Consider the following 13,026-nt stretch of genomic DNA (forward strand, 5'->3'; position numbering starts at 1 on the left):
TCCATGGTTATAACATTTTTTCCAAAATGCAATTATTTTAATTTTCTTTTTTATATAATTTTATGCTTAATGCTAAAAATATTTTCGTAATTAAAATAAATTGATTTTAAAAATATTAATTCTAATTATCATTAGTAACATGAAATATTAGATTTCAAAAAATCACTGCAATAGCATATCGGGCAGTGGATAACTTTTAAGTGATTAAATTAAACCATATATTCAAAGATGTGAAATCTCATTTAATGTTAGTTTATTAATTACAAAAATATAATATTGTTAACTATTAGCTAATTGTGTTAAAATTCAAAATCTTCATTTCAATGTAATAACAAAAAATACATTAATAATGTTTCATTTATCAAATTGTTGCACAAAATGTTATTTTTCATTTAAATTATAAATTATATCTAAAATGTAAACAATTCAGAAAAATATTATATTTGTAAAAATTCATAATCAATCTTAAATAAAAAAATTAAAGAAATTTAATTTATCTATTTCTAAAGAATAAAATAAAAAAATTGAAGAAAAAAATTATCTATTATTTAACCAATGATATTAAAAAAAAATTCTTTATCAAAAAAAGCATTCAATAAAATACAATTTCGGAAACGAGAAATAGTTGCAAGAAATTGCTATGGAATCTATTCCTTTACAGTTTATATCAAGTATTTCATACTACATTTATGTATGTATTCAATATGAAAAATATAATATTTGAGTCTATCTAATTTTATCGAATCTATCAAATCTTCCGATTAGACGTTCCAATATAAGACGATGAAATGGCAAAAGCATCTACGATTAAAAATATTTGAATGATCGATCTGAAGTCAACGAAGGTATGCGCATATGGTTGCCCGATAGGAATTCGCCCTCGAAAAGTGGACTAGAATCGAAACCGGTAATACAGTGGTAGGTGGTTGAAAATAATATGGCGGCTATGCGCACGCCGATCGACATCGTGGTCCAGGGTCGTATATGTTCGCTTTCTCCGTTTATGGACCAATCGCATCGCGTCTAGAGGAGAAAATCAATAGGTACGGACAGTGACGTCAACGCCGACGCGACGATCGACCGATGCGACGCGGGCGGCGCCGGCCAATTTCTACAGAGCAATCAATAAGTAAAGATATCCACAATGTCGGCAATAGCACCCACGTATTTTTATTTCAAATTTTATCACAAATTTTTCGCTATCTGTTATTATCGATCTGATCGAATTTGTTACAATTGCACTTTCTATTCACGACAGTCATTTCCGAAAGTATATTTGTTATTTGTTTTATAGATATAATAGCTAAATTATTAATACGATCGAGAAAATTTAAAAATATAGATATGCAATGCATCTATTATATATTTATTATCTATTATTATATAATTTTTAATTAAAAATTTTAAATTTAAATCTATATTATTTTATTGATTTAAATGTTTTGATAAAGAAAATTCTTATTTTGGTTAACAATTTTTTTTTAATCAAAAGAAATATTATTTTATATTTTTATGTTATATTAAAATAAATATTTTAATATTATTTCGAAATTATCTGATAAAATTTTTTTTTTATAATATTAAATAATTTTATATAATATTATTTCATAAGGTTCTTGAAATGTGGTTGTTTTACTAAAATTTTATAATTTGTTATTATATAATTATAATCCAAATTTTCATTACTTATTATTCATCATATTTTGTTTTCTTTTATTTTATCAAAAAGTGATTTAATATTTTGTGTATTATAAATGTAGTATCTTTAATATAACAAAATAGATTCTACAAATTTCAAATTATTTAATATCAATTCTAACGAATATATAAATACATATTCCATTTTTAATATTCAATATCATAATTTTATGTATCAGTCTTCATATTATTAATTTCGTTATAATCTCATTATATCAAATTATATTTTTAATTAATGCATATTAAATTATAACATAAAGAAATCATATTTTTATTTACATATGCACAATCACTTACATATACATATGAATACACGCACACACATAATGACAATTAATATCTGACAATCTATGTGCAAATCAAAAAAAGATATATATATATAATATTTAAAGATATATATATAAGAATTAAAGAAAAATAATAATTTTGCTTTTGTATATGTGTTATGATATTAATATAATAGTGAATTAAATAGCAGAATTTTTAAATACAGAATCTTAATATTTTTATCCATATCATTCTTAATAAAATCAATTATTAATTGAGGAAAATAAAAATTTTCTTATCTTTATTAAATTTATTAAACTATTTCTTTAATTAAAAAGCAAAAACATCAGATTCTATAAATACGAGATTTCTTTTTTTCCTTTTCCAATATTAAATATATTATCTTGAAGTATTTCAAAAAAATATATTTTTGTGTTAAAAAAAATAATTTAAGAAAAATATAAAAAAATAAAAAATGTTTAAAAAAATTTATTAAATATTTTAACTTTTTCATGATTAGATTGCTGAAGACCAATATAGTATTTATATTTCGAATTCTATCAATTTATTAATATATATTTTTGATTTATTTCTATTATACATGTCTATAATGAACTTATTCACCAAAAAGATTTAATTTATACTCCATTATCTTTTCAATATTAATTTTCTGCGAAATATAATTTAATTTTGAAAATAACTTTCTTTAGAGATAGTATAATTTTCTCATAATAATACAATATATTTATATAAAAATTTAATATATGATGATTTTGTGTTTTATGAATTTTGTGATAGAAACAAATCATGTTGATTTTGGCAAAAGCGCCATCTTCGATTAATATTTCTAGTAATGCACTAACATTGTGTAAACGTATTTCTTGATTCACTTCTCAATTTAGTTTTGAAATAAATTACAGAAAATTATGTTTATATACTGCATATCATTCAATTTTTATATAATATTCACATAAGTATCTTAAAAATAAATAGAACTAATTTTTTTTTTACACTCTCGTTAATGTGATAAAAAAATATATTATAGAAATAATAAAAAAAAATTCAATTTCTGATAAAAATTTCATGTCAAAATCTTTATGTAATGAAATATTTACAAGAAATTTTATTTTAAATATCAAATGTATATATATATATATATATATATATTAAGGAATCTTAAGCTTATTCTACTAATAGACGATCAAAACTGTTACAAAATTCAGATAATTTCTCATATAATATATTTTCGAACTATCACGATAATAAAACTACCATGTTAACAATAAACCATTAAATAAACTAAAAGAATACAACATTGAAAAAGTTTAATAAATAGCTGTCTGACTAATATTACACATAACTACTGTATACTCTAAATAACAAAGCACACAGAAACTAAAGAATTAATTTATGGCATAGATAATGTCAAAGATTCGCAATATATAACATATTGCAATGAGTTTAAAATGATTATAATGATAATGTCATATTCATGTGTTTATAATGAATGAGCTATTAATGCGAATGCTTAAAATGACAAGAATGTGTTTAACTCACTAGATATGTAAGCAGTGACGTGAAAACAGCTGAGGTCCTCCGGCCATACTGGTTCTAGTTCCGTGATGTTCCTTGATACATAGTGTGAACACGTTGCGACGCGAAGTGATGCGATTCGATTTGAACCAATCGATTATTAAAGGCGCGGGTTAAATCTTTTCTTCTTTCTTAGCATTCGCTTGTACAAACAACTAATTATGTAACATTAATATCTTTTCACAAAATAATATAATAGTTCATGATTTTCAATACGTACTGTTTATTGATAAATTGATGAAATAAAAACAGATCCCATTACAATATGATAGTAATCGATATATGGTAATTTGAATAGCGCATTTCGATTTAAGCGCGAAAATTTTTCAATTTAATATTGGTATTATTAATATATTGGTTTATTAATTAATATACAATTAAAAAATATAAAGTTAATATTTTATAATATTGTTTTATATTATTTTTTATATATAACAATAATTTTTTGAAATAATTAAATTAATAAAATATATTAATGATATTTTTTTGTTTTTCATTTATTGAAGTACTTCTTAAATTCTTAAAAAAATTTAATTACTTTTTATTTTATTTTAAAACAACAATAATATTTTAGTATATTTTATTACTATTCAAATTACATATTTAGATATTTATTTAGATATGTGTACAATATAAACAATATGTGTACAAAATCACAAATGTCTTTTTAAGACAAATGCAAACATAAAAAATATGGAATTAATTTTTTAAAAACATTCACATACTAAATAAAAATCAGTTTTGATGCTATTATATTCATTCTCTAAGATCCAATAGCTTTCTTATAACGAGAATTCACATCATTCCAATTCACGATATCAAAGATAGCTTTAACATAATCGGGTCGAACATTTTTATATTGTAAATAATACGCGTGTTCCCAAACATCAATACCAAAAAGTGGTATTAAACCAGTTGTAGCTTGCAAAGGGTCTTGATTAGCACAAGTAGCTATGCTTAAAGATTTTGATTTTTGACAATATCCAAGCCAACCCCAACCAGACCCTTGAATTGCAACGGTATTTTCAGATAATCGTTTTTTCATTTCCTCTAAGCTACCAAAATCTTTTTCGATCTGTTTGAGAAGTGCAGCTGTAATAAAATGCGCTTTATAAAATTAATATTAAATATATTATAATATAACAATTTTTAATCTTATCCAAATAATCTATTTACCGTCTGGTTTACCGCCATTTGGGGAAAGATTGCTCCAAAAAATCGAATGATTCAAATGACCACCACCATTAAATTTAATAGCAGAACTTAATGTAACTTGTGTATTAACATCACCTTTGGCAACAGCTTCTTTCATTTTTTCTTCGGCAGCATTTAAATTATTCACATAAGTCGCGTGGTGCTTTGAATGATGAAGTTGCATAATTTCGGCGGAAATAATAGGTTCCAAAGCTTTGTAGTCATATGGTAAATCAGGAAGTGTATGTTTAATTCTTACAAATGTATCTTTGCTAAAAATAAAAAATAAATATTAGAACTGTTTTTAAAACACAAACAAAAAAGTTTGATTTTTAATAATGATAATTAATATTAAATAAAAAAAATAAAATATACAAATTTTGTATATTTAAGTTTTTAAAAAATATTACATCCATAAAATTTTGTTTTTATTATTAATATAAATATTATTTATAATATAATATATAATAATTCATTATATTATTTATTTTTTTATTTTTTAACTTATATAATTTTTGTATCTTTTACATTAAAAAACAACTAATAGTTGTTTTATTATATGCAATATATATATATATAAAACATATATAACATATATTTATTATATGTTTTATTATATATATATATGAATCTCAAAAATACTGATATTCAAATGTCATATTGACAAGATACTTATCTAATATATCTATATATCAAAGGTCAAACTAAATTTATATTGATTTTTTTATAATCATAATTAATTTAAATAATTTAACAATATGATTGAATATTATTCAACAATATTTTTTTAAAAAATTATAATTTTTTATACATAATTCGATATTATCAAATTTGACAGATGCATCATATATGTATTTTGAATATCATTAATAAATTTTTGATTAACAACTATTATTATATAAATAGTATCTTGAATTCAATATAAATGATCATAAAATGATCATAAATTGAATTATACATATATATATTATATTAAATAATCAGAAACAAATTTATATCATATGTTCAAAAGTTTAATTTCATTATTATATTTTCAAGTATATATATTAATCTTTTATATAAATATATAATATTTACGATTTTAATAAGCGATTAAATCTACAATTATCATACGAATAAAAATTTTAATATTAAATTTAATATTAATAACAAGAAAAAACGAATGATAGGTTAGAAATTATATAATATCAATATATGATAATTATAAATGAAAAATAACGTAAACTTACACTGTATTAGAAAATAGAATACGTCTTACTGCAAACATTGTTGAAATGCGAATAAATCAAATTATTCTTATATATTAATATCACAAAATTCTAAAATGTAAGAGCAATATGCAATTATAGTTATACTATGCACCTTTACGAATGCATTTAAGCAAATGCGAGTAATGCCGAAAAATGGCTTGGCTACTAACTACATATATACAAATAGCAATTATTACATCACAGTTTCTTCTATTGGGAATAAAATACTAAAATAATAATTCTTTAATTAATATTCTCTGCATCTTTAATGAGATATTCTTATAATTAAAAAAAAATGAATACTATAATAATAAATTTAATAACTATTATCTCTTTTTATAATTCAATTAATAAACTAAAGATATTTTACATAACATTAAAAAAATAATTTCATTTTATTTTTAATTTAATTTTTAGATATATTTAATTGTAAAAATTGATGAGTTAAACCTATCACGTATTGTTATTTTTTTCTAGGTTAGAAAATAATTTTTAATTGATAAATTATACATTATATAATAATAATAATAGTAAATTTTTATATAGATATATCAAATTGAATTATGCATTAATTATATTTTAATCATGGATAGTTTTTTAAAAATTATATTCCAAATAGAACATACATATACTCATTGAATATTACACACTAAAATTATAAAAGGATTAAAATGAAAAATTAATTTTTACAAAGAAATCAATTAAAAATGTTTTTTATATAAATAATTAAAAGAATAATGTAAATACTTTATATATTTGTCTTTGAAAAAAAATATATATAATTATGATATTCTGTAATCTAAAAGATTAATCTACAAGTTTTACTGAAATTAATGTTGTTTTATATTTCATATAATTTACAGGTATTTAATAAATCTAACAAATAGACCTCAATTTTATTATACATAATTAAAAGCACATTTTATGTAATAACGAATTTTGACACGCATGTCTCACAATGAAAAAAATAGTACATACATACAAATTATTGCGCACATAATCATATATAAATCTATGTATGTGCGTCGTCGTGTACCAGATATTAACATTTGTGTATTTACATAATAAAGAAAAGGCATAGCCCTAATTATTACTTTATTGTTATTTATATTTCTTATAATTGTTTCAAAAAATCTAACAAGATGAACTACTATCAATGTTTTAACGAATTTACAAAAAAGCCATTAAAAACATTGAAGCATTTTTTATAACGAATACTTATTGAAGAATTTAATGCGATTTCATTGCAAGAAAAAAGAAATATAGTTTTAACTATCTACCCCTTTATTCCAACGCCACATTATTTTGTGAACATATCATATGTAATCAAGTGCAATTTTTTCGGCATTAACGTGACTTCAAAATATTCAAATATGAAATATATTTACAAATTTATATTACGAAAAATTATATAAAATCATTAGAAATATTTATCGTGATGTGAGTGTATTATAACTTTTAAATATGAAATATTATATTCAACTTATGTTGTATATTAAGTCACGTTAAGCCTTATTTGTATATAACAAGTGTTTGTGTATAAAATTGTTCTAGAAAATTGTTCATTCTGGATCACTTTGAAGCGTCTCACCATTAGTTAAAACTAACGCATCATCATCAGCTTCATTATAATCAAGAGAAAGAATACTCTCTCTTCTCTTTTTTTTATGTGTCCTTTCATCATCACTACCTGGTGCACTTTTGTCCCTTTTGGTCCTATCCCTACCCCTAGTTATTCTAGTTAGCATCTCTTCCCCATTAGTTTTATTGTTATTTCTATTATGACTTTTGCTTCGCAATATCCTTTTATTATTTCGATTTTCTTCATGTTCTTCTTCCCTATCACTTAATTCCTCATTCTCAACTTTGATTATCAAAGCAGCCGAATCACTTGAGCTTTCATCATTATGATCCGCTTGATTAGGTTTTCGTTCAATTCGTTCTGTTCTTTCAGTATTTGAAAACTCACACGGCGATCGTTGCGATGATAACGGTGGAGTCCTAGCACCTTTGCACACATCACTATCTTCTATAGATTTTAAAGTCTTTGTTTCTGAAATTGAATTTTCCTCTGATTCCTCTTTTTTAATTGGTGGTGTATGAGGAGACAAACCATTTGTTAAATTATTTTCACTTGAATTTGCTTTCAATGCTACATTTTCTTGCTGTAATAATGTTACTGATTCACGAGCTTTACGTAATTCTTGTTGTAAGAAATAAATTGTGCTCTGCATTCCTTCGACATCTTCATCTAAATCTTGTAAAAATTCATCCAATTCTATAACAAAAATATATAAAAAAAATATTTATTATTATAAATATTTATTAATTTAAATATAACATATTTAATATATGAATAAAAAGAATATAAAAACCTGATTGTGATTTTTTCATTTCTTCACTAAAACTTCTTTGAAGTGCAAGATCTCCTTCTAATTTAGCAATTCGTCCACTAGCGATCATACGACCTAATTCTTCATTTTCTTGATATAACAATCTACATTTTGCCATTAATCTTTTACCTGTATTGCTATAAAAAAAATTAATTTATGAAAACATTAGAATCTCAATTTATTATTTATTTCTATTAAAAAATATAAATTATTATTTACCTATCAGGTGTAAATTTCCAGGCACTAAGCTCATTCTGAGTGTCCTCTAATTTAGCTTTAGTTGTAACAAGTTCTTGTCTTAATTTCTGAATTAAAATATTAACAGCAGGATCTAGTAGAGCAGATCTTAATGCCACAGCGGACGGAGCATGAGCAGCTTTCATTTCGGCAATTTGATTCTAAAAAAAAATTATATATTAAAATTTCCGATTTTATTTATTAAATTTTATCTATGAAAAACTATAAAATTTACATACAATATATTCTTGTAATTCTTGTTCTTTAGAAGCAAGTCTTCTAACTAAAATCTTCTCTCTATGAGATGCTTCTGCATGTTGTTGCCTGTATTTGCTTTCAGATTCTCTCAATGAAGATAGGTCACCTAAAAAAATAGTTATATCATTTTCTTTTTTAATTGAAACTTTATTGTTTAAAGCTATCTATGTGTTTCGTTAATTTGTTTTATATTTATTCTAATCATTATTAGTATAAAATTAAATTGTACATAAATATATGTATAATTTAATCATAATGAATAGATATAAAAATATGTAACAAAAGTATGTTGACATATGAAAATCTTAAAAAAAATTATTGATTATTCGAATTTGAAGAAGATATATCTGTTTAATTTAAAATATAACTTTAACTTAAAATATTTTTATGATTTTATTTTTTATGATGTTATCAGTTTATAAAATTAATGATATTTATTAAAAAATTTTAATTATGTTTTTATAACTAATTACTAATTTAAGATTTCTTTTATATTTTTTTTATAATGTATCTTTCATTTTTAATAATTTATTTAATTAATAGCAAATATGCAAATTTATGAGACACATAGAAAGCTTGAAACCTTAAAATATATGTACATTTAGAATAATAGTACAGACTACTCTGTACAGCTTTCTTTTTTTTTTTTTTTTTGATACTTCACAATTGTATATTCTTGGTGAAATAAAGCATAGTGGTGAAAATCTACTACATACTGTTTTGCCCTAAGTGCGCATAAATAAAATATGTTCTTATATGTATGTGACATTGATTGCCTGACAACTGACATTTTTAATTAGCGCATACTTTGAGTTTGGAGTCGTTGCATCGTGCCATTTGTGAGATTCTCTGTGCTTCCACCGAGACCAAGAGTGGACGTTATTTTTCTTCCATGAAAATAGATAGACTATTTGTTGCAGACACAGATGTTGTCACAAGATGACCTCCTGGCCTTATTTGATCAGGTTTGTATTTTTTTCAGATTGGACATCAGGAAGTTATGGTGCAGGTACAAATGCATGCATGAATTGCGTTCATAATGGGAATAAACAGGGATGGTTTGTCTAGGAACATAATTAAAATTGTTCAATTTTATCAGATATATCTATATATATAAAATGATATTAAAGATTGTAGATTGGGATAAGAATTGTTAGGATTGGAAAAAGCAGCTGGAATTTCAGATCATAACTGCATCAATTAAAGGTTTCGTACTTCACCAAGACTTAGATTCACGCACCCCTGGCACAGAGTTTTGTGGGCCAAAGGATGACATAGGACCTCTGTTTTTACTCTTCTGAGTGGTATATTCAAAGCCAGCAAGGATGTTGTATTTCATTCAATCCTCGCAAAGTGGAAACTCGATATCCAACGTACACACAAACACACACGCACTGTCCTGCATCTGGCAGTGTGTTTTACTACACTGTAGAATTATACGTGGCACACCGCACGGTCACTTAAGAGGTCATATCAACAGTAAGCTGTGTGTGCTTAGAGTAAAAGAAATGATTTATATATATTTATAATAAACACATTCAGAAAATTGTCATCTCTTCTTGTCACACAATATCACTTTTTTTCAATATGCACTTTGCTTTTAGCATTAAGTGATTTTTAATATCAATAGTAGCGCAACTTAACACCAAATAATAAAATTATGCATTACTTGCATAATATTATATTAAATTTTTTGTATATGCAGTGTACATGACCGCACATCACTTCTGCTCACCAAAAAATTTCAAACACTGTACATATTGGCATTAATTTAATTGCCCACACTACACATCACAAATGTAGTTTTCAAAATATTACAATATTACTATATCACTAGCCTTTAACTAGAGTCTATTACCAAATTGATCTATTCAATGCTTTATATATAGCATGTTACTTTATATATACATAAATTTTCTACAACTATAATTTATTTATAGATAAAAAATATTTTTAAAAAATTTCATCTATATTATTATATTGCTTATTTAATGAAAAATTTTCAATTTTAGAACTTATAAAAAACTTATTTTTATTATTATTATTATTATTATTATTAATTATTAATTATTATTATTATCCTAAACACAGTACTAATAATATGCTTAATCCCTAATCTTAACGTCCCTATAAGAGTCTTGTTTCATACAAGAAACCGTTGTGTTCTGGCATTCATAAATTCGCTTAAGAAATGTGGTGAGTGAGATGGTCTCACTCAAGTGATCTCAGTACCTTCCTGGGCTGCCGCCTGGGCCTCTAGACACTCCACATATAAGTCCTGTTCATGCCACTTGGCTGCTAGCTCGTCCTTTGTCATGCTGTCCAATTGCTGTTGTGTTAGCTTCACACGCCTTGGTTGTCTAGGTGAATGAGGACTGCTTTTTCCTCCTGTACTATTATTTTGTGGACTTCTTGGTGAAGATGGACCGGCAGATTTAACATCATTGCACTCCTCTGCCATTTTATGTCAGATGTAATAAAATCACACCCAGGATCTTAAGTAAGTTTTGAAGCTTACTTCTTCTTTAATTCTTTAACTGCAACGGGTGTGTTGATAATATGCTATTAATGCTAGCATACATTTGCCTGAAAAAAAAACTTTTTTTAGTATATATATTACACTGATAATATAAATAAATTAAATAACTATATATTATTAAAAATGTAATATTATTTGCAAAGTTATTTTTCAAAATATATAATAATTGGAAATAAAATTAATTAATTTAAATTGAATTATTATAATCATAATATATAATTATCATGAACATATTTATTTTTACATTCAATAATTCAATAATTGTTGTATAATATATAAATAATGTAATTATTTCATAAAAACTATAATAATAATACTTATATAATATTCAAGAATATAATATTCTTATATACAATAATATATATATATATATAATGTAATAAGGTTATATAGTATAAGTTATAATATATTTTAGTATTATATATATTATAATATTAAAATATATTATATATACTATGATACTAAAAAATATTATAATATATATAATCTTAAAATATATTACTGTGAATAATAAATTATCTACAAAAATTATATTTATAAATTCCTACACATAGTTCATATTTAATTCAAAATGACATATTAATATTTAATATTTTATCGCAAAAAATTTGAATATAAATATAAAGTTACTATTATTATATCTAATGTTGTAAACGTGAAGTATAACATTACTATATGCATTATTTACAAATATTTTATCTTCAGATTATTCTTCCACTTGTCATATATTGCAATAAAACTTTTACAAGGCGCAGGTTCAAATCCGGCTTTTAGAACATACCGCGTGATTGAAGAAGGTCACGTGGCACGTTTAATGTTTTATTGCGACATGCAAGGTAGGGAATGTAAGATCCAGTTATCTATAGTCGAAGGGAGCATTGACGCCATTATGTCGACTTGCTGCCATGAACGAAAATTTCGCGATATAAGATTAAAATATATTGTCTTATTTAGATCATTAAAATCACTTATATATATGAATTATAAAATAGATTTAAAAATTTCATACAAAATAATACACCTGTAATCATACAACTATCCAGATGTTTGATTTAGTTGTAATAATTATAACTCTTTCCTAACATAGACCGTAGTATACTCATTATAATGTAATATCATTTAACAATGTAATATCATTTTTATTCATTTCACATACCTGATATACTGACACACCTATCATTCTTGAAAAATGTTTATATCCAGTATTGGGTATAACGTGAAACGATGAAACACGATACCATGTATGTATATACACATGCACAAATGTATGTGTATGTATATATATGATATATATGTATACAAATGTAATTTCGTAGTGTCTTATAAGCAAGTAAAAGCTTTTGTTAACAAGTTCCTCGATTTATCAATCAAAAAGAGAATAAATGTTATGTATAAAGTTTGTCTCAATGTCCCGCGCATTTAAATATACATCAGTACGCGCACACGATACACATATCACGAAATCTCTTGAAACCATGCCACTACAGTCTTACACAGTAATGTAACTAATCATGAACAATGATTACTGCCGACTTCACGTTCAGAGCTAAAGAAACGAATATCAGCGCATGCTCCAATCACAATTGTCCAACTATAG

At 23.9% G+C, this 13,026-nt stretch overlaps 3 protein-coding genes across 5 annotated transcripts in view; all 3 read right to left on the minus strand.

The window, feature by feature from the left end:
* unc-104 (kinesin family member unc-104) overlaps window positions 1–3,713 on the minus strand; it is a 28,028-nt gene extending 24,315 nt beyond the window's left edge. For both annotated transcript variants that reach the window (XM_086917071.1, XM_086917062.1), the window contains exon 1: window positions 3,523–3,713. The gene's annotated coding sequence lies outside the window, so the exon portion shown is untranslated. The remainder of the gene's footprint in view (window positions 1–3,522) is intronic.
* A 408-nt stretch (window positions 3,714–4,121) lies between these two features.
* Window positions 4,122–6,692, minus strand: Sod2 (superoxide dismutase 2). Its single transcript, XM_003692220.4, has 3 exons — window positions 5,982–6,692; window positions 4,735–5,024; window positions 4,122–4,650 (listed from the first exon to the last, which is right to left on the minus strand). Exons 1-3 carry the CDS (start codon window positions 6,017–6,019, stop codon window positions 4,322–4,324), a joined length of 657 nt encoding a protein of 218 aa, XP_003692268.1. The 5' UTR covers window positions 6,020–6,692; the 3' UTR covers window positions 4,122–4,321.
* Window positions 6,693–6,821: 129 nt separating this feature from the next.
* On the minus strand, window positions 6,822–13,024 carry fl(2)d (Pre-mRNA-splicing regulator female-lethal(2)D). 2 transcript variants are annotated; one of them, XM_012484455.3, is made up of 6 exons: window positions 12,586–13,024; window positions 11,123–11,476; window positions 8,872–8,996; window positions 8,615–8,793; window positions 8,378–8,532; window positions 6,822–8,280 (listed from the first exon to the last, which is right to left on the minus strand). In XM_012484455.3, the coding sequence occupies exons 2-6, from the start codon at window positions 11,349–11,351 to the stop codon at window positions 7,565–7,567; spliced, it is 1,404 nt and encodes a 467-aa protein (XP_012339909.1). In that variant the 5' UTR covers window positions 11,352–11,476; window positions 12,586–13,024; the 3' UTR covers window positions 6,822–7,564. The 2 variants fall into 2 exon arrangements, with proteins under 2 accessions (XP_012339909.1, XP_012339913.1); XM_012484459.3 differs by lacking the exons at window positions 11,123–11,476; window positions 12,586–13,024 and adding an exon at window positions 9,698–9,865.
* Between the last annotated feature and the right edge of the window lie 2 nt (window positions 13,025–13,026).

This window comes from Apis florea, unplaced genomic scaffold (genome assembly GCF_048593485.1).
Source record: "Apis florea isolate Af1SG1 unplaced genomic scaffold, ASM4859348v1 contig_3811_pilon, whole genome shotgun sequence".
NCBI classification, from domain to species: domain Eukaryota; kingdom Metazoa; phylum Arthropoda; class Insecta; order Hymenoptera; family Apidae; genus Apis; species Apis florea.